This window comes from Danio rerio, chromosome 4, assembly GCF_052040795.2.
Source record: "Danio rerio strain M-AB ecotype USA chromosome 4, GRCz13ab, whole genome shotgun sequence".
Classification (NCBI taxonomy): domain Eukaryota; kingdom Metazoa; phylum Chordata; class Actinopteri; order Cypriniformes; family Danionidae; genus Danio; species Danio rerio.
Window position 1 is genome coordinate 29839158 of NC_141024.2, and position 22357 is coordinate 29861514.

Below are 22357 nucleotides of genomic sequence, written 5' to 3' on the forward strand. Positions count from 1 at the left end.
ATGTTTCAGTCTATTTACTGTAAAACTCAAAAAGTTAAGGTAACTCAAACCGTTTGAGGAAACCGATTACAACAAACTATTTAAGTTTAAAAAATCTAATCCTAATGAGTACTGCAAACTTAATCTATTTGAGTAAAAGAAGCTATTTGAGCACAGTAAAACCCAATAAATGAAGAGAACTCAAACCAACTGAGTAATGTAAAACCTAATAAGTAAAGGTAACTCAAATCGTTTACGGAAACGAAATGCTACAAAACATTTGAGTTCAAACACTAATCTATATGAGTACTGTGAACTTACTCCATTTGAAGTAACTCATTTGAACTCCTCACCATCAACACTGAGTTCGAAACTCTTTTCAAATGAGAAAAAATAACTTTTAGTAAATTTTGAGTTAACTACACTCATTTCATTTAATAAAGCTGACTGTTGGGTTTTACGGTGTACTAAAACAGAACAGCAGCACTTCCAAACTAAAACGAGTAGCGCAGACACCAGGCATAATGGAACAAAACAAATTAGTGTCAACGACCCATAGCAAACATTCATTCTGGTACTATTTTGAAAAGGCATTAATAAACTTCAGACTATAGAGCAAATAATAATATATAATAAAATATTTTTAAAATAAAAACTGCTTGCCATTTTTTCTTCTCAGAAACCTGTCAGGCTTTATTATTTATATGTTCATGCTGACTTTATTATACATAGCTAACAAATGTGTAAATGTTTTGTAAGAAGATATGTATTAAGAAAACAAAAAATTATTCTGACGTTTGACAATAGACTTTGGCACCTTGACATAACTGAGCACAATTTACTACACCTAAAAGGGGCATAAGTGAGCACTGTAAAAATGAGTTGCTTACTTACATTTTTAAAACTAAACTTACAGTCATTTGAACGTCAATTAAGCTGATTTAAAACATCAAGTTAAAACTTGTTTAACTTAAAAAAGAAGTTGAAACCTGATTAACTTTCTAACTCAAGATAAAGTAACCTAAAACACATGCATTGTCATGACTTTGTGAGGGAAGAAATAAATTAAGTCTCATTGCTCACTTCAGGTTCTTTCCTATGGGTCTGTTTGAGTGTTAAACTCATAGTGTGCCTGGGTGCAATTTGAGTCAGATTAGCCTGGTTTGCTCTTTTGCGTGGTGTAAAATGACCGACAGACCTAAACAAAGGCTTCTGTGTTGACACATGACGCCATTACTCAGAATCCCTAAAGTTTCACTACTGTATATCCCAGACCGGTAAACAACAACATTTTCAAAGACTTTCTTTAATAAAGCATTTAAAATAATCAAAAAAATAAATAGTTCAACACAATTAATAACATATTATAAAACAAAACCTTGAAATTCAAACAGCTGACGCATACTATTTGATGATGAAACCCTATTAACCTAAATATTACTAATCTTGCTTTGAACTTGATAATCGACTTTTGCTCTTTTCTTTCTGAAAAGGTAAACACACCAGCAAAGCATTTGTTGGTTGTAGTTCCAGATCTGGAGGTTTTGGCTTCCTGGCAAATCAGAAACATCCACCTCACACACAGATAACAGTACGGTTTCCCGTCAAACTGCTTCAGAAAAAAAAACATATTAGCTATCTCAATATATAGATATCTTAATATTCTGAGCGTCTGGCTGCATACCACACGTCCTGCAGCTTCTGACAGAGGCAGGTGTCTACTTGTGTTTGTTTTCCACCTCAGGCTGCTTCCTCAACATCCATCTGTGATTTAAAACACTGCGTGCAGGTTTCACTATGAATCGAGAGTGTTTTAAGTGAGGTTTTTTCCTTGCATTGATGTTCACCCACAGCTTTCTTCTATCTATCTATCTTGATCTAAATCAGCTAATGCAGGTGATTTACTCCCAGCAGAGTAGATGAGGGATCTGCTTCTTGGCAGAGAATCTGGTGAATCAGCCCGGATGTTAAAATGTGGGTTTCACACAGATCTAACAGTAAATTAATATGGATAGGAATCTGATTTCAGTACTATCCTTTTGTTCTGATCAGTACAATTTCTTCATGAGACCTCTGTGAATAGTATAATAATTAAACAAGTAGCAAAAGTATCCTAAAACTCAATCAAATGCTAAATGCATTTATATATACATTATAGGTAATTTAAAGGAATTGTTCACCCAGAAATGAAAATGTACTTATTATATACTCTCAAGTGGTTCCAAACCTTTATGAATTTCTTTCTTCTGTCAAACACAAAAGATGTTTTGAAAAATGTTTAAAACCTCTAACCATTGACATCAATAGTAAGAACAAGTGCTATGGAAGTCAATGAGTTTCCAATGTTTTTCAAAATATCTTATTTTGTGTTTGACAGAAGAAAGAAACTATTAAAGGTCTGAAACAGGTAAACGTTAAGTAAACAGTGCCAGGAATTTTTGGTTGAAAAGTATTTTTAAATCGGACAATAGAGCACTAATAAAGCACTTAATAAACCAATAAATCAGCAATAATAATCCAATAAAAATATGGCTCATTATTATATGTGACAACCATGCACAATTTTTGGGGATTTTTCTTTCACTGAATACTGTGCAAATGATGAATCACAAAATGTGAATACTATGTCTTTATGTCTGGCAATAATTATGTCTATTGGACACAAATGACCTGTGGGTGTGTTTGCACCATAACTAGATTTGCATAAAAAAGTGAATTGTGTTTTTGCATTGTAGAAATACAAGCACTGTTCTTTTTTTCTGTTGTTGTCAATAAAACGCAGAATTAAAAAAAACACCAACATTATAGCAAGATGTGGGGCATGCATTTTATGCATGGTGTTGATCCCTCTGCGTTTTTAAATCTCTGACAGTTGAAAAAGCACAGCACAAAAAAAAAAACACTTTGGTGGACTGGCTCTTCATAGTATTTGGTGTATATTCGTATATCAAAGCAGCACCTTCTCATTTCTAGGTAATAATATAGTGAGGTCAGTTTTACCTTTACCTTTACCTTACCTTTACTTAGCTAGACTTTGGCTGACCTAAACATTTGATGTATAATCCAAATATGTTTTTATTCATTCATTCATTGTTTTTTCGGCTTAGTCGCTTTAATAATCAGTTGTCGTCACAGCAGAATGAACCGCCAACTTATCCAGCATATGTTTTACTCAGCGATGTCCTTCCAGCTGCACCCAATCACTGGGTGACATCCATACAAACTCATACACTACAAACAATTTAGCCTACCCAATTTACCTATACCACATGCCTTTGGACTTGTGGGGGAAACCATTGCATCCTCAGGTCAAAATTGAAAAAAACTCCAAACGACTTTTAGAAGCGGTTCCATTTGTAATGTTCTCTCATCTAAAACCAATCCCTTTAGTAGCATCTTTTCAATTATCTTTGTAAACTGCAAAAACAACATATTTTGAGTGCATTCATGCACACATAAAGACCAATAAACCATTTCCTTTATCAAAAATAGGTCAGGAATAGCTTAAGCACATGATCATGACAGATTTTTGCCACTTACACAAATTGTGTACCAGCATGTAAATGAATGAACCTGCTTTTTGAAGTGCATCCTGACAGAGCAACCATTTAGCAGTAAGGAAGGAGAAAATATACCACAAACGCAGATGCTTTCTTGACCCAAGGAATGATAAATATGTTTTCGTCTCTTACAGCAGAAAAGCTACAGTCAAAATGCTTAATCAGTAACTGCACAAGAGGATAAAATTTGCGGTGTAAGTTTCCCACGCACATTGCAGAAGTCTTCTTTGTTTTTTAAATGATTTATTTCACATGACATCTGACAAACAAATGACATGCTCAGAGCTAGATATGCAAATGAGCATGTTGACATCACTATCAGGAAATAAACTGAACAGATCTGGTAAGCATGGCTTACTAAAAAAAATGTGGTGAACTACAAGACTTAATTTGTCAACCAGGACCGATATTAATCTCTGTACACAAAATATCTTTAAAAACTAATTAAAAAGACTTTCTTATAACACACCCTTTATCATCCAGTTTCATCAGTTATCAAAGTATTATGAGTGAAAAGGAGACTGCATTTTTATTGAACTGATCAGTTTTTTGTTTTTGAAAAAGCCTCATTCTTACGTCATGGAAAAGGAACAGCACAAGGGTGAATAATTAACATCTAATTTTTCATTTGTAGTGCGCTGGTGCTTTAAAAAGAGGCCTCTGGCTTGGGTTTTCCCTCTGGAGTGTTGAAAACTCCCATCACCTCTGCACACTGATCTCTAGGGACAGAGAGGGTTTGCTGCAGCCATGGCAACACACTTGATCCCAACAGTTCCCAACAGAGGATGAGGTCAGACAGAAAGACACGCTCAAATCTTTAGTTCACTATTGAGAATCTATAAGAGTTGCTCAAAAAATTGGATGTTTTAATTTTCTTCTGAAATAATCAAGATGATTTAGACATAGGTAAAGCTCCTCTCTGGATCTGAATTGAGTAAGCTAAATTGGCCATAGAGTATGAGTGTGAACGAGTGTGTATGGGTGTTTCCCAGTGATGGGTTGCAAACCTTGGCTTAAAGGGCATCGACTGCGTAAAACATATGCTGGATAAGTTGGCGGTTCATTCCTCTGTGGTAACCCCTGATTAATAAAGGGACTAAGCCAAAAAGAAAATGAATGAATAAATAATTCAATTTCCTTCCGCTAGATCCCTGATTTATCAGGGGTTGCCACAGTGGAATGAACCGCCTATTACCATTATTATTATTATTATTATTATTATTATTACAATAAAAGTTATTTAAATATTAAAGCACTATGCTTTGTTCACAACAGACATGAAGCATTGCTGAATGCAAAAGGCATTGCGCATTCCCCATCATCTGCATCACCAGATGGAAAGTTGCTTCGTGTTGTGCATTTGTAGTAACTTTTTCAATTTGCATTTAGTGTGAACCTAGCATTAAAGGTGCAGTAGAATGAAAAACATTCAGTTCAAGTCTAGGGTAAAACATGGTACATTTAAAAAAAATAAATAAATAAATAAAAAGGCCATTTTCTGAAGGAACTATCCCCATTTGATAGTTGCAAGGTGGCTTCTTACTCCCATGTCTCCATGCTATTCTAGTTTAGAGATAATGCTTTTGTAAAACTTTAGTTTAAGGACCAATTTTTTATATTATTTTGTAACTTATTACTAGGGCCCGACAGAATCTGTGCACTTTTTTTTTTTTTCTGCGGAGAAATTTGTAAAAAAAATCTGAATTATTTTGGGAGTATCATAAATAAAAATTTAACTTATAATGTAAAAAAATAATAGATTTTTATCTTTTATTTAATATTAACAATTATTTTGTAAACAAAGCAAGTTTACCATATAATATATCTATAAAAGGACAGAAAATATAACTTTACAAACTGTACTGTAAATAAATCAAATGAACACTTTTATACCAGTCAATAGTATTACCGAAATTAATTTAAAAAACTGAATAAAAATAAATTTACACACATTTACACAACTTAATAAATAGATACATTGATGGGCTAAAAATCTGCAAATTTCTGTGTGTGCAGATTCCATGTGGGCCTATTTATTACCTTTTGACTGTTTATTAGTACTTATAAAGTACATATTCTGCTTGATCTTTTTTCTACATCCCTTATGCTTTCTAATACCTATACCCAACTAATAACTATTAACAAGCAGTGGATTATGAGTTTAATAAACTAAAAGTCTCAGTTAATGGTTTATTAATAGCTAGATCTGTACCTGAAAATAAAATGACAGACTAAACTAAACAAAAAGGAAAGTATTTATTGCTTAAAACATGAATAAACCACATCTCGTCAAAGTCTACAGAATGAGGTTACTGAAGCTTTGTTTTGATCCCTAACCCATAAGCAATATCAATAAAAGTTATAATTAATATTGAGAAACTTAGTCTTGAAATGTTTGGGCATTTGATAGCTCATTTACAGGGATCTCAAGAGTAACATCAGTATTTGTGCTCTAAGGAGGAATCTAGAGTTTCACATTCTGGACATGTACCGTTCAGCCCATTCAGTGTACTACAAGCACAACAGTAGGAATCCATCACAGATACGCGAGCACGCCTCGGGTCTACCTCCAAAACATGGACTGCTAATGCTAACACAAGTCAGTACAGGAGAACACGGCTGTAAACGGCACTAAATGGCTCGTGTTTTCCCCCGAGGGGCTAACAGAGCTCAGGTTTGACAGTAGCGGTTGCGCGGCTCGGCTAAAAGTTCTCAGCTTCCAGATAAACCCAGCATTGCTGCCACTGACCTGTCAGTTAAACGAGAAGACAAATGTGTTATGAGGGATTAGAGCAAAATGTCAATCAACGGATTGGGTTACGCTCAAAACTATGAAAACAACACGAAAGAGCTGATGACAGAGTCATCTTACACCTTACACCATTAGCTGTGAAATATTTTAAGGTCTGACAACTTTCTCTGAGGTGTGAGTGTGAGCATGAGGTCAAAAGGACTGGGCGATACTTTGAACATATCCAATGTATGCAATATTAAGTGTTTATTGTAATATAAGTAAATAGGCATGAAATGATTGATTCAAATATCTGAACACTTTCTAAAATAACATTCTAAATTGAAAGCTATTTATTTACACATGTGTTAGCCTGTCAGTTTTTCTTTATTCTGAGGTTCACATTATCGATGATCCAGTTTGTATCCAAAGCAGATGGTTGTGATTATTCATGAATTAAAGATTTTAGTAAATAAATTAATAAATGTAAATAATGTATTTTTTAACATTTTGTTTGTGTCACATCATTTAATATATCTCCTTTAATATCGAAATATGCAACATAAATATATAAATAAATAAAGGTATTTTAATGTAAATATCTAAATATTCCTTTTCAGTGATGAAAATCTTTCAGTTCAAAAGGTTCAGTATATCATCTCATTAATAATTAGTTCTTTAGAAATTAATGACTTCTTCAGAATTGTAAATGTACTGTTATATTGTGCTGATTTATAATTTATAATATGATATTTAATTTATATATTTAAAAAACATACAAGTAAATATCCATTTTGTGTAATTATATTTGCTATAAATATTACTGTAATTACTTTTTTTCAATCGCCTCACAGCAAGAAGGTCGCTGGTTTGAGTCCTGGCTGGGTCAGTTTGCATTTCTGTGTGTAGTTAGTCAATGTTCTCCCAATGTTCACTTGTGTTTTCTCTGGGTGCTCCGGTTTCCCCCACAAGTCCAAAGACATGTGGTATAGGTAAATTGACTAAGCTAAATTGCCCATAGTGTAAGAAAGAGTGTGTATGGGTGTTTCCCAGTGTTGGGTTGCGGCTGGAAGGGCATCCGCTGTGTAAAACATTAGCTGGATAAGTTGGTGCTTCATTCCGTTGTGGGGACCCCAGAATAATAAAGGGACTAAGCCGACAAGAAAATGAAGGAAAAAGAAGTAAAAACACAGACAAAATGTAGATCTAGAAATAGCTAGCTTTTACAGTTAAAGTTATAGAAAATAAGACCAAATATAAAATATTTTAAACTTTAGATATGAAGAATATCACTGTAATTCATTTACTTTTTGTAAAAATTTGACTGGGTATTTACTATTTTAAACACTATTTTTAACAAACAATACATATTACGGTCATTTTCTATTTCTCAGGAAATATAGGCAATGTATTTTGGTTTATATGTATTAAAATACTAGTGTGATCAAACAGCATCTTTAGAAAATATAAATAGAATGCATTTAAATTCAAATTAGGTACAAACTCAAAAAATTCAAAAAATACAAACTACAAAATGTAACTGTAATATTGTTTATGGTTCTCTTCATTATTTACCTTGTTATTCAATTTATTGTAATATATTTTGCTAACATTTTGATATTGATCAATCTAATGTATATCCACAAATATCATTTTGTAGATCATCCTATAGAAAGTATACTGTAAAACAAATGCAGGGTTGCACACAATTTATTCCTGTTGTCCCAACACAAATCCATTATCTTAAAGTCACTAATTTAAGTAGATTGAACGTAAAACAATTAAGTTGTCCCAAAAAATCTAAAATTGTGTTGCTTTAGCTAATTTTTTTTTTCACATCATAGCAGTGCTTAGGAAAAACAAAGCCCACAATGTCAACTTTTATAATACAATAAGTCTAGCTTGCTCTCAAAAAATTATTTTTTTCTACTTGTTTAAACTACTTATTTGAAATGATCTGTATCAACACAATTTTTACTATTTTTTGGGGAAGACAACTTAAATGTTTTATGTTCACTCTACTTAAATGTGTCAAAACAATGAAGTTAACTTAATCAAACTGTGTTGGGACAACATGAAGGAATTGAGTTTAACCCATTTATTATTTGTTACACTCACTATTATTAGCTGACATATAAACACATCGCTGCTCTCGTAGAGTCTGCAGCAGGTGTCATGGTACATTCATGGTGAATGTGCTACAGGTCTTTGTCACACACTGATCTCCCTCGCTATCAAACAGCATTACCTCACTCACCCTCTAGCTGTGTAAACCTAGAGCTGTGAATAATTCAAGAGAACTGACACACACACTCACACACACACACACACTCAGCCTGAGGACATACACATATCACAGTGTTGTCGGCTGGCCTACGGGACATGGGGACCACTTTTAAAGCCATGTGTCTCAATAACACGTCTCATTTATCAATGCTGGGCCGTGCTCCAGACTGTATGGGATGGACGTGTGCTTTTGTCCCTTGTTCTGTGCGTAATCCAACAAACTCGCCTTTAAGGAGGAAAAAAGTGAGCGGGTACAAAGACGGCTCTTGTTTCAGGTGCTGTCCACTTCTTCTCACCAAACAGGTTGCTGAAGACATTTGTGTCATTTGAAGAAAAGAAATATCTTTACAGTAGTCTGGGTTATATTAAACCCCTGATGTGTAACACAATAAAAGTGAGATGTTTTCTGAATGTACAGATAGAGTTCATTTAAAAGTTGAAGCATTAAAAAATCTGTAAAATATTAAAAATATAAATAAACATTAAAACTGAACTGTAGTGATTTTGGCCAATAAAGAAAGCTGCTTTAAAGTGAATAATTGTTAAAATATTTTCATTTTACCCCATATTTAATTTTATTTAAATAATTGTTTACTATTTTATAACTAATGTAAATTAATTTTGTAAGAATTTTTTTAATTAAATGTATTAAAATATTTTTCAAAATTTTTATTGTTTTTATTATTATTATTATTATTATTATTATTATTATTATTATTATTATATTTTGCAGAGGTTATATTTTTTTTATTGTAATTGTAGCGTTTTATTAATATTATTTTTCCTAAATATGTCTGTGTGGTGCACTTTTATCTTGGTATGTTCATTTAAACTATATAGCAATGAAATTATGTCAAATTAATTTAATCAAAATAAGTTAGTTAACAGTTTAGTCAACATTTATGATTTATAGTTTAAATTAACTATAATAAACATGGTTTGGTGATGTTAGAGGCAAATAAATTACCCAACTTTAATGTAATGACTGTTAGAAATGTGAAGCTATGTGAAATAAAATGTAGGATTCAAGTTTACAAATTTAAATGTTCTGTTGGAAGAATGTGGAAAAAAAATTTATAAATAAGTATATAAATAAATACAGAAATGGAATGGAGAAAGAAAGAAAGAAAGAAAGAAAGAAAAGGAATAAATAAATAAATAAATAAATAAATGACTGAATGACTGAATGACTGAATGAATGATTGAATAAATGAATGAATGAATGAATGAATGAATGAATGAATGAATGAATAATAACGGAAATAACAGAAAACAGAAAGGAATGCATAAAACATGGACTCTCATGAGTACAGTCATTGATTGATGTTCCAAAAGCAGCCAGATTTTCACAGAGTCTGACCCACGCAACAATTAAAAGAACGAGCGGGTCATAACGGTCCGTTCTGAAGTAAAACAGGCCCGAGCGTACATTCAGCCGGAGTGCATTCCTCCGCCGAGAGCTTTCTAGAGTGAATGACAGCTGAATAGCAGGCGGAAAAAGACCTACGAACCATAGAAATTAGCAGTCATTCTTAATAAAAATCCTTTGACATGAATGTCATCATCTTTACACTTACTTACTACTAATCTCCTCATACACTGCACTAATAATCACTAGTAACTGAAGGTAAATGACAAAAAAGCTTTGCGTGAACAATTGAGACAGCATTGGAGGACTACAACTTAAACCGTGAGTTTAAGTGTGAGTGATTGGAGGATTTACGTGAACAGTGTTCATATGTACAGTTTAGGTCAGAATTATTAGCCCCCTTTGATTTTTTTTTATATTTCCCAAATTATGTTTAACAGAGCAAGGAAATTTTCACAGTATGTCTGAACATTTTTTTCTTCTGGAAAAAGTCTTATTTGTTTTATTTTGGCAAGAATAAAAGCTGTTTTTAAATTTTTAAACACCATTTTAGGTCAAAAGTATTAGCCCCTTTAAGCTATATATTTTTTTGATTGTCTACAGAACAAACCATTGTTATACAATAACTTACCCTATACCCTAACCTGCCTAGTTCACCTAATTAACCTAGTTTAGAGCCATTATAGAAGTGTCTTGAAAAATATCAAGTAAAATATTATTTACTGTCATCATGGGCCATTGATCTTTGCTATGACAACTTTTTGATGAAAATATTTACTTTATTTAACATTTTTTATAGTCATAAAGGTTGTAAAATACAGTACAAAAGCCTGATAATAAACCACCAGTACTCTGTCTGTTACAGATTTTGTTCTATGAATATTAATTGTCATAGAATTTATTCTTTCAGACAAATAATGTAATGTAAAAAAATAATGTAAGTAAACCCATTGCAACTTGGAACTGTTAAGTTGACTTAAATTTAATAATTATGCAAATTTGACTGACTTTATTAAATAACTAATATAGTCAACTAATAACTTTTCAGTGTACTAAAGAAATAAAAACGCTACAGATTATCTATTAGAAAAATGCTTCTTGATATAAGGATGTGCAGATATTTGGACTAGAAAGACCAAAAAAGCTTAAAAAAAAAAAAAAGAAGAAGCTGCAGACTACATTGAGAGTGATGATGTCATTCTTCCTTCCTATACAGGGTGTGACGTCTCTCTCTCTCTCTGTGTGTGTGTGTGTGTGTGTGTGTGTGTGTGTGTGTGTGTGTGTGTGTGTGTGTGTGTGTGTGTGCAAGTCTCATCCTCTCTCCTGTCTTGTTTCTGGCTTTGAATCATTCCGGCTATCCCAACACCTTTCCATGTGGCTGAGCCCATGCTGGGTTTCCATATGGGAAAACTTTCACAATATTCCAGCACATAACCTAAACCTCGTTCCTGAGGTCACCTAAGCTGACCTATTATGATAAAAAAAATGTATAAAATAACTGCATAATACGTCAATCACATTTGGGCTGGAGTGACTGAACTAAATATATACTCCTGCTGCGAGCAAACCTTCATGCCTTCCTGTACGTCTCTCGTATTCATAGAACACAGGCAATAAATTAACTCCACGTTAACTTTTCACTACAAATGTTACTAATGATTTATCGAATAGCCAGTATGCTAAAAATATTACAAATGTACAGGAAAGGTTTATTCACATGTGTGCTTTTTATCGATGTTTGGTATAATCGCAATAGAAACATGGGGAAAGGGTGAGGCGTAAAGTAGCCCCTCCCCTTTAAAAAAAAAAAACTGCCAATACCATTCTGTTTTTATCCCAGCTCTGCCAGTGAGAGTAAACCAATAACCAATTATTGACATCCCCTCATACTCCAGTTTCGCATCAGATTTTCTGGCCAATTAAATGCTCTCTTGTATCAGACATGCTATCATTTGATGCGCTTGAGCTCAACCACTCAACAATATGTTACAAAAGGCCCCGCTCTGTCTTCAGATTTCAGTTGATTTTAGGTCATATATTGAATTTTAAAAAAAAAAGTATTTTAAAGCATCTAAAGTAAAACAAGCCTATGAGCAATTGTCATACCCACAAGTAAACTAGCGAACAGACACAGTCAGAAAAGAAGATCTGGACCAGTATTCACAAAGCTTCTCAAACTTTGAGCTCATTTTTTTTTTTTTGCACTTTGCCAATGCTGCACAGTTCTATTTTAATCTACTGGAGCACAGGACTGACCCGGAAGCAGTCCTGGGGATTCTGAGACGCTTTGTAAATGTGGACCTGGAGGCCGTAAAGATAGGATTAACCGCCACCGCAGAGCTACGCTATAGGTCACTGGATACAGTACCTCCTTATGAGTGAGCTCCAGCCAGGCGGTATAGAGGTGGACGCTCAGCACCCCACTGGAGTCCAGCAGGTGCAGGCTGTCCTGCGTAAACCACGGGAGAGAAAGCGGCCATTAGAAGGTAAGATGAAGCCCTTCAACCCCACTGATGTAGAAAGCCCTTTTAAAGTAGCAGCAGACGCTTGTAAAAACTGCCTCAAAACTGTTTACATTTAACAGGGATGTCTTTGAAAACTGGCAAATTACAACAACCAAGGACTTGGTTTTATTGCTCAGTTCTTCCATCTTTTGTGTTGTACTTTTGAGTCATTGTGATCAATAATCAGCTAACACAAATATGTTTTAAGAATGCTTTGCTAACGTTCCCGTATACAATTAAAAATGGACTACATTTACTTTGTTAGATTTTCTTTGCTTTTCATAGCTTTTTCTAAAGTGAATGATTTATAACTGCAAATTAATCCACTGAAAAAATAAATAAATAAAAACATGCCTATTCAGTATATTAACCAATTCTCTCAGACTATTTGCTGCTAGTGAAAGATGGAGAGAAGGAGTTCAAATAAAACTCCACCCTTTACTCGATATGCTATGAAACAAATGATAACGAAACAAAGCAAAACGAAGGGAAACGATGCGAAACTAAGTAAAACGAAACGAAATGAAGCAAAATCAAGTAAGACAAAACAAAACAAAGTGACAAAACAAAATAAAACTTTTTATTCAACGAACATTAAAATAATACTTTTTTTTATTATTATAAAAAAACTAAACGTCTTGGTTATGTAAACATTAGGAAAAACATAAGGAAACTTCCGTTTGATCTTTTGGAAACATTTACGAAATGTTGGCCTAGCCAATTTTTGTTTAAACGTTTCAAAACAATTATTAAATTTGAACTGAAACAAATTAAATTTCAGTTAAAACTAAATGTCCAGTCTTCTGTGAATAATGTATGAGTAACGTAAAAATCAGTTTTAAATCATTATAATCTCTAATTATTATTAACAATTGTGAGATCTGGACGAACATTGCAAAAATATGTATGCACACATTCTACGAAAAAGCTTTATTAAAGCAATAGACAACCTGCGGAGCGAAATACGGTGTGAATGACGCGACTGGAGCAAATGACACCGTGAAAATTTAACGTATTGGGCATTTGACATGCAAAACATGATTTGTATGAATTGCTTGAGTTATAATTATAACCTTTGCAGAAATTTTGCACAACATTAAGCTTGCTCAAGTAGCGGCTGTCATTCAGGCGCAACTCCTTTAAAAGTTTTTGAAACATACAAGGTGCCAAACGAGTCTACTTTCCCACCTTCCACAGCACATAAATCACAGCTACCCTTTTAACAAAATCCATGTCAGCCATTTTGCAACAAAACGGGAGCAATTTTGTATCTGTTGTGTGGTGAATTTCACACGCAAATGAAGCACAACTAAACTAAAGTGTTTAAGCTTCTTATTACTGATGAATATCATGATTTACTAGATTTAATAGTGCGCCCAGTGTGAACAACCAATAAATCAATCTCTGAATTAAATTTAGTTTGTTTAGGTTTCCATGAGAGAAAAGGGGAAAACAGATTTCACCTAGACATCTGAAATCAATCAATGCTCTTTCAAGGAAATTTTCAGCAAAATCTGACAACAGTCAACCACATGACTCGATTAACAGACTACAACTGCTTGGTTGAGTGCGGAGGGTAAATTCCACAAACTGCACATTTTCCAGCATCTAAACTTCATGACCTCCCAGTAAACCTGCCTGCTTCCGTCACGCCCATCAGTAGGCTAAATTAAATATGAGCTGGCGCCCTTTACATCGACCTGCTTGCTGCTTGCATGCCTTTAGACCCTAAATCCATTCACTTCATTACAAATATTCTGGAATCATCTTTATTAGGTGAACTAGACAATGACAGACTGTTTTGGGGTTAGCTGTTTAGCATGCCAGACAAAAAAATAAAAAAAGAGCTCATTCCTCACTCAAGGCTTTTTTAAACAGGGATCTGTTTGCTCAGTGTGAGTGTAATAGTACTGCCACCCTGTTAAGCTGTTGTAATCCACAGAGCTTTGATCTCATTCTCAAAAGTGATCCAGAACTCAAGTTGAACTTTATAATATGAGATAAAAAAAAACATGATCATTGACACAATAGATTTTCTGGCTATATGTCACTATGATAATTACTGGTATTACGTTCATTATTAATGATATAACTGTTGCCGTCATCACAGAATATTAATTTAATTATCACTAACTATTACTATTATTAATTTTATTATTACAATTAATAATATTAATGCAAAGCACTATTTAAATTCTACCAATATTTCTCTAGTTGTCGTATATGTTTGTATACATTCCTTTTTTTCTTTTATTTCAATTGTTCTGTTGTATGTTGCTTCTGCTGTTGTGTTTACTGTGTGTTGTATGTTTTGTACTCTTAATAAAAAAGATATACCCATATAAAGATACTAGAAAAAAAAAGCAAACAAAAAACAATACGAGTTCAATTTGGACTGTTATATTTGGTACATAATAACACACTTTTCTTGATTCATACACACCTAAAATTGGTTTATGTTTGCTTTTACAACATAATATATTTCCTTCATGAAGTAAAATTTTAAAAGAGTGAGCTAAAAACAAATAAAACTAAGTCACATTGGCAGTTACATATGGTGATGTCTGGGAATTTAGATTAGTGTCTGTGCTATAGTTCCTGCATGTAATGAGCACTGAGCTGAAATCCAGTTCTAAGCTGTAGGAAAATTGAAGGGCCTGAAATTAACTGTGCAAACTGCAATGTAAATACAGCAGCACACAAAGTCTCAGACACAGATTCCTAAAGTCTGACGTTGCTCCACCACTCTTTAAATCTTTAATCTATATATTAATCTTTAAATCATGTTAAAATTTACACTACCGTTTAAAAATATCAGCAGTTTATATAACAATATAAGTTTCTTATGCTCACTAATGGCAATGAAGCAATAAAGGCTGCTAAAATATATGATCTAGTCTCAATATTCAGTCTAGATAAGGTTTAACGGTAAAACATGTTTAAAATGCTTTGAAAATGTAGAGATAAAAACATCCCGCTCTTCAGTCCCATTAACTCAAAAGGAAATTTCTGGAATAAAAATCCAATAATGAACAGCATCAGACTGCCTTTTTCACGTTTATTGTCACAACATCATGTTAGCATAACACACTTTTACCTCTCCCATCTGTTAGAAGCAAAAAAAAAAAAAAAAGTGTATGCCTGAACCAAATTTATAACATAGCCACAAGGGGCACTATATCATGCATTAGCATAAAGTGTTGCCTTTTGTGATTATTTGTTCAATTCTACTTTTACAATGTATATTGTGTCGAAGCAGCTTCATTGGTTCCTTCCATGTCAACTACTAGCATGGCAATGCAACACTTTAAAGGCAATTGTCCCATCCCATGCCACTTTTTTTGGAAACAACGATGTCACAATACCATTTGACCAGAAGTAGAATGAAGAACACCTCACATAACTGATAACAACTACAACAATGGCAGATTACAGAGCTGTGTTTGTGCTACAGATGCTGCTGTTTATCAGCACTAATACAACAAAATCTTGTAATGTAGTGGTCCCTAACCCGAGGTACCGGTTAGGTGATGATCTGTGCTACCTCCACACGGTAGCTTAATATGTCAAGTTTTATCTACTAAAACAGGGTTAGCATATCTTGTCAGCTTCAAATGTTTATCAGAATGAATCACCACATTAACAAAGGATGTAAAAACAGGGGTAGCACATATTGTGAGCTTCAAATATCTATCGAAATTTACTACTACTCTACTAAAAAATGTAGAAAAGGCGTAGCAGCTTCAAATATCTATCAGAGTAAACTACTGCTTTCATTATTTTTTTTAATTTCATTAGTTTTATTTTTAATTTGTTTATTAGAGTGGTAGGTCATTACGATTAACATTTGAAGCCCTGATTTGAACATATTAAGCTACTGGTAGCAGATTCTGAAGCCTGGTTTATACTGGAAGCGTCTGCTAGTTAGCTTGAGTGCACGCGGTAAATGTGATGTCATCACGGTGTTTGCGGGGGTTCGCTTTTGGTGCGCGCGACATGATTTTGGCATGATTTCGACGGAGTGCATGACTTTTTTTAGACTTAAGCAAACAGTGCGCGCAGTGTAGCGTTTGATTTGAGTTGAATATGAAACACTTTGAAGAAATTTTGTCTGAAACAGATACACCTATACAGATATTTTTATGATCATAGAGATAACCAGATGATCAATAATTCTAAGGAACTTTCCTGGGAAAGAAGGAACGTTTTATTAAAAAGGTTTGGAAATACCTGAGGGATAAGTTTGTTAAAGCCAAAAGAGGACATGGCGAAAGTGGAGACCTAGGTGCACAATTACAGAAATAGTTATTCCACCATTTTTAGGTTTTACACTGATGAATATTTTACCATTTTGAATTTAAAACAAAATAACAGTGGCAAAACTATAAATAAGGAAAACTTATTTCTTTGATAACTGGAAAGACATATTTGAATCGGTTTGCAAAATACTGATTTTTACCTGTTTTTCTAGGCTTTATTTGTGATATTGGTCAGGAATGTTGGACAATTATTGCCTTTTTAGCAAAAGTACAGGACAGAAACTAGCCAGACAATAATGTGTGTATTGTGGAGCGGGCTAAACCTTAAAACAAAACATCTGTATTTTTTATTAAGTGTACCTTTTTTTTCTTTTTTTTGCTTTAATTGCTATAATAAAAAATTTATAAAAAATAAATAAAATACAATATAAAAAAAAATGTAGCGCAACTATGTTCTGTTGTCATTAATATTTTAATAGATTTTAAGAGGCAAAACTGTCCGAGATATGAACAAAAGCAAGTGAAGCAACAGAGTTTGATTAAAACAAATTTTGAATGGTTTTAAAAATCCTTATAATTATTAAAATAATTTATAAAAACAATAAAAATAATTTGTTTAAAAATATTGAATGATATTAATGATATGACGTAGTTTCGGAAACTTTCTACTTCTGTGTTTATCTGTCTGATTTTACGGTCAGTTTAATTTGACCGCCCCCTGTCATTTTAAATAATATCACAATGGCGAACGCAGCAAGTATAAAAGCCTCGTCCGTTTTGTGAGCTGCAAAGTATAAATCCAGCTTGAGGAGGTAGCACAGGTCGTCAGAACAGCGGTCCAGTTCTGTGTCATGAAAGAGTTGCTACCAGGTCACAAGATTTCAAAATTACAATATATGTGATCCCACTTTATTGTGAGTTTCCTCTTTAAAAACCAAAGAATTGCTACACGGCTCATTTTGAATAAGTAGTTTGAACAAGCAATAAACATATATATTTCTTTTAAGTGCAGCATGAGTGGGAGACAAACATCTCTCAGAAGTTTCTTATATTGTTAACATCAAATATGATGAGTTGAATGATGTTGTTTTAGTTTGTTGTTGCATGCATTTGTGAGATGTAAATTAACATGAATCAAATTCATGTTCTAAATTGTAAATACTTTACCCCCTCCCTCCCCCATGACAAAATAATCAATACAAACACCATGTGCTATGAATAAGGTTGGAGACCCCTGAACCAGTGGTTCCCAATTCCAGTCCTCGGGACCCCCGCCCTGCACACTTTGTATGTCTACCTTACTTGGATTCAGATCATCAGCTCGTTAAAAGAGAGATACATGAACTGATACTTTTGCATTAAATTAGAGAGACATACAAAAAGAGCAGGACAGTACAAACCACTGAACTAGATGACCAGCGGAGATGCATTAACAGTAAAAGGCATCAGAAATGTTTAAATATGCATGTGTTTACCATTATTTTTTATGTTTATGTCTGCACTCAGCATGCTGAAAAAGAACTTCATGTGCAAGCTCACTGCATTCTTCTGTGATTTTATTGTTTCCTGCGGTTACAGTGCCATCATCTTTTTAACCTAGTTTTTTCTATGTACATATGGACATTTCTTGAAAAGATACAAGTATGCAACAATGAATGCAAATCTTTCAGAATCCGCAAAAGAAAAAACTCATAGTTGCCATCTGGATGCAGCCTAACCATTCAAGTGCAAGCACCCACATATTATATGTTCACCCTCTGAACCCATAAATTAAGCACTGGGCATTTCATACGATTAAGGCACTTCGTCTTTCTCTAAGTTCCTTTTAAGTACCTTAAAAGGTCAAGAAAGTATGAGCAGATTCCATGTGAAACCCTCTAAAATCCCAAACCTTTCTGTGGCGCTGTGTGGGTGATAATCAGGGGAAGCTTTAACTGATTGTGGAAGAATGTCTTCAGATCTGGACAGTATACCTGCTCTTGACAGTTATTCCACTTTACGAGAAGTCGTTTGACACAGTTTCACCTCCAACCCTAGCGAGTGTGACCCTGCTGTTGGATATTGTCATTGTCTGTGTTTGAGCAATTTACTGTGGTAAATCCATGTGTGTACTCGACAACAGCTGCAGGCTGTCACACACTTGCTGCATCTCTGGCCTCCTTGTTACTTTTAACTGTGTGTGTGTGTGTGTGTGTTGTAGGCAGGTGGAGTATTTTTGACGCAGCCATGTGTGAGGACTCCCACTTGGCTGGTGGTCTAACACCTTCCCGGGACTCACTATGAGTTGTGTTTATTTAGTGCCTTGTAAACGTGTGTGTGTGTGTGTGTGTGTGTGTTCCACCAATACCATGTCAGACTTTTGTCACATTCAAAACATGTGCTCAATCACAACACAGCAGACACTGTATTAGTATACATACACTGTAAAATCCAAGAGTCAGCTTTATCAAATGAAATGGGTGTAGTTACCTCAAAATTTACTAAAAGTTAATTTTACTCACTTGAAAAGAGTTTTAAACTCTTAATTAATTAAATACCTCATTACATGGAGCAAGTTTACAGTACTCATATAGATTTTTTTTTTTTTTTACTCAAATGGTTTGATGTAATCGGTTTCCTCAGACGGTTTGAGTTACCTTAACTTATTGGGTTTTACAGTACTCAGAGGTTTTGAGTTCTCTTCATTCATTGGGTTTTACTTTGTTCAAATTGCTTTACTCAAGTGAATTAAGTTCGCAGTACTCATTAGGGTTAGTTTTTGAACTTAAATGATTTGTTGCAATTGGTTTCCTCAAATGGTTTAAGTTACCATAGCTTTTTGGGTTTTACAGTGTAGGATTGCATACTACATAGGGAACAATTTACACTACTAGACTATATTTTTTAAGTGCTTAAAGGTTGTTCAAAATTGTTCAAAATAACCCATCCTCAAATGTTCCAATTCTTTTAAAGTCTAAAATGTAGTTAAAAGTCTACATCCAGACATTCTGTGGATAAATAGCATCTCTGCTTTAATAACAACACTGGTTTATGCTATTCATGCTTGTACTCAAATGGTTTGATGTAATCGGTTTCCTCAGACGGTTTGAGTTACCTTAACTTATTGGGTTTTACAGTACTCAGAGGTTTTGAGTTCTCTTTATTCATTGGGTTTTACTTTGTTCAAATTGCTTTACTCAAGTGAATTAAGTTCGCAGTACTCATTAGGGTTAGTTTTTGAACTTAAATGATTTGTTGCAATTGGTTTCCTCAAATGGTTTAAGTTACCATAGCTTTTTGGGTTTTACAGTGTAGGATTGCATACTACATAGGGAACAATTTACACTACTAGACTATATTTTTTAAGTGCTTAAAGGTTCAAAATTGTTCAAAATAACCCATCCTCAAATGTTTCAATTCTTTTAAAGTCTAAAATGTAGTTAAAAGTCTACATCCAGACATTCTGTAGACAAATAGCATCTCTGCTTTAATAACAACACTGGTTTATGCTATTCATACTTGTATCACAAATACAAATCATTTAATTCTTGTTTTGTTCAAATGCCTGCTTGAAAAAAGAAATAAATCCAATTATCCAAGTTTTTTTTTTCTATCTTAAGAAAGATTAAACAATATCTAATCTAAGGACTCTTTATCAGTAAATATCATTACAGAAAACTGCATTAAGCTCTTTGCAAAGCACTCGTAAACTCCCTTGAAATCCGAGAGCTCCTCATTGTTTACTTCGCCAACTACTTCTCACTTTATTCGAGGAGAAGGATACGCTTGAAGAGCACGCAGAAAACAATCTTTAAAGCGGGTTTATGAAACTCAAGTTGGAGTCTCTTACAAGCAGGAAGGCTCTTGGCACATCACAATGGCATATTCAGTTTCTAATGTTCTGCTCCTGGAAGACTTGTGAATCACAGGACAGAAATAAAGACGACTATGTATTTTGTTACCAAAAAGCATGAGTTTTTTGGAAGCTTTACGCAAATCCTGTGGCCTCCAGTTAGAATAGATTGGCTTTCTGGGATGGTCACATAGAGAGCGTAACGGCAGATAAACTAGTTGTAATCTTCTTGCAGAAGGGTAAGCGATGCGTGCATAAACATGCTAGTAAGTGCATTTAGATTTAATTATGCAATCTCGTGCTAACACGCTGTTGCCTTTGGGTGTGGAAGCATTTGAAAACAAACTCCAGTTGAGTGAAATGCAATGCAAGTCAAACACATCCAATCCGATAAATGCTATTAAATAATCTGTTTTCCTCGGGTCAGATGCAAGTGGGAAGTAAGGAAACCATCGTGGGAGCTAACAAACATCTGAAAAGTTTTGGTTTTCCAGGACAATTAAGAATCTCCAGGTACTATTAAAAGTGAACATGACTTATATGTCTTACCTTATTGTAGTAGTGAAGCTGAACTGAATGCCACTGGCCATCGCTAACTCCACCAGGTACAAAAGGTGCAACGGTTGTTTTAGACTCCCCTAAGAAACAAGTACAAGAAAAAAACATATTTATAAAGAAGGAAGAAAGTCACTTATCGGCTAACATTGTGTAAGCAACTTTCAATTTTGAGTAGTTAGAATGAATTACGCATTCATTTTCATTACAATGAGGTTGCCAAAATTGTAAATGATTTGTAATATTTGAAAAAACGTTAACAGCAACTTTTACAAAAAAAAACAAAAACATGTTTACACATATCTGCAACAATGGCAAAAAATGCCATATTTAATATGCCAGGCCAGTATTTGGTGCAGTCAATTTGATACTAAACAGTACCGAAAGGGAAGAGATCACATGTTAACTTGATAACATGAAATTAGGAGATTTCCTACTTCCTACTTGGAAATAAAGTCTAGAAAAGTGGTCTTCAACCTTTCTATGACCATGGACCGGTCAATGCTTGGCAATTTTACTGCGGACCAGGGTGGCTGGGGGTCTCGGTGCTAGGTAACCATCAACTGTTTTCTCAGAGGATGACAAGCTGGCAAAACCTTGCTGTCACTCTGATACAAGTTTTATTTATAGAAAAAAACTACAAAGCACTGCAGTGTTTGGGTGTCCTGTGTTTTTCTGAGATAATTAGTCTACCGTAATGTGTATATTCCTTACAAGCTGAAGCTGAGCGGTCAATTCTTGTCACGTGACTCACTGTGCACTCTCGGAACTCATCCGACTGCATGAGTCTCAAAGGCGCGAGAGCGGGCTGGCGCACAAGTCACACACCTCCATTGGAAACAATGAACTTATGCGAACTCTAGTAAAGACGCTTCAGTGAGATTAGAGCAGAGCTACCTTATACAAAATACAAAAATACAATCTCAAGTGTGTTTGTAGCACAAAAATGAGTGGGAACATTATTAATACACGATATTTCTGAGATAATAAAAGCTTTATAGTGCGATAAAGTTGTTTTGTTTTGTTTTTCGGCAGCTGTATTCAAAGTTAACATTTCTATTATTTTTGTTTTAGCCATATTTGGCACAATAACATAAAATATTATGAAATTTTTACATTTCACACGATAAAAATTCGACTGTGATGCACAATTGACTAGACGCTGTAAGACATTTCATTGCTGAGATTCCCATTGTGTCAGGAAGGCAGCATAAGGAGGCAGCAAAATCACTTGCATAGGAGAGTTTTGCTTCCATAATCCAAAATAAATTTTCTAACCTCA

The 22357-nt window shown here is 34.1% G+C and overlaps 1 protein-coding gene across 8 annotated transcripts in view; it reads right to left on the reverse strand.

The window, feature by feature from the left end:
* celsr1a (cadherin EGF LAG seven-pass G-type receptor 1a) overlaps positions 1-22357 on the reverse strand; it is a 141605-nt gene that overhangs the window by 51433 nt on the left and 67815 nt on the right. For 4 of the 8 annotated variants that reach the window (XM_087248310.2, XM_087248311.2, XM_087248308.2 and 1 more), the window contains exons 5-6: positions 21070-21158; positions 12294-12374 (exon numbers count right to left, since the gene is read on the reverse strand). In XM_087248310.2, the coding sequence (XP_087104436.2) occupies positions 12294-12374; positions 21070-21158 (170 nt within the window). The remainder of the gene's footprint in view (positions 1-12293; positions 12375-21069; positions 21159-22357) is intronic. The other 4 variants (XM_087248314.2, XM_087248315.2, XM_087248312.2 and 1 more) reach the window with 1 other exon arrangement.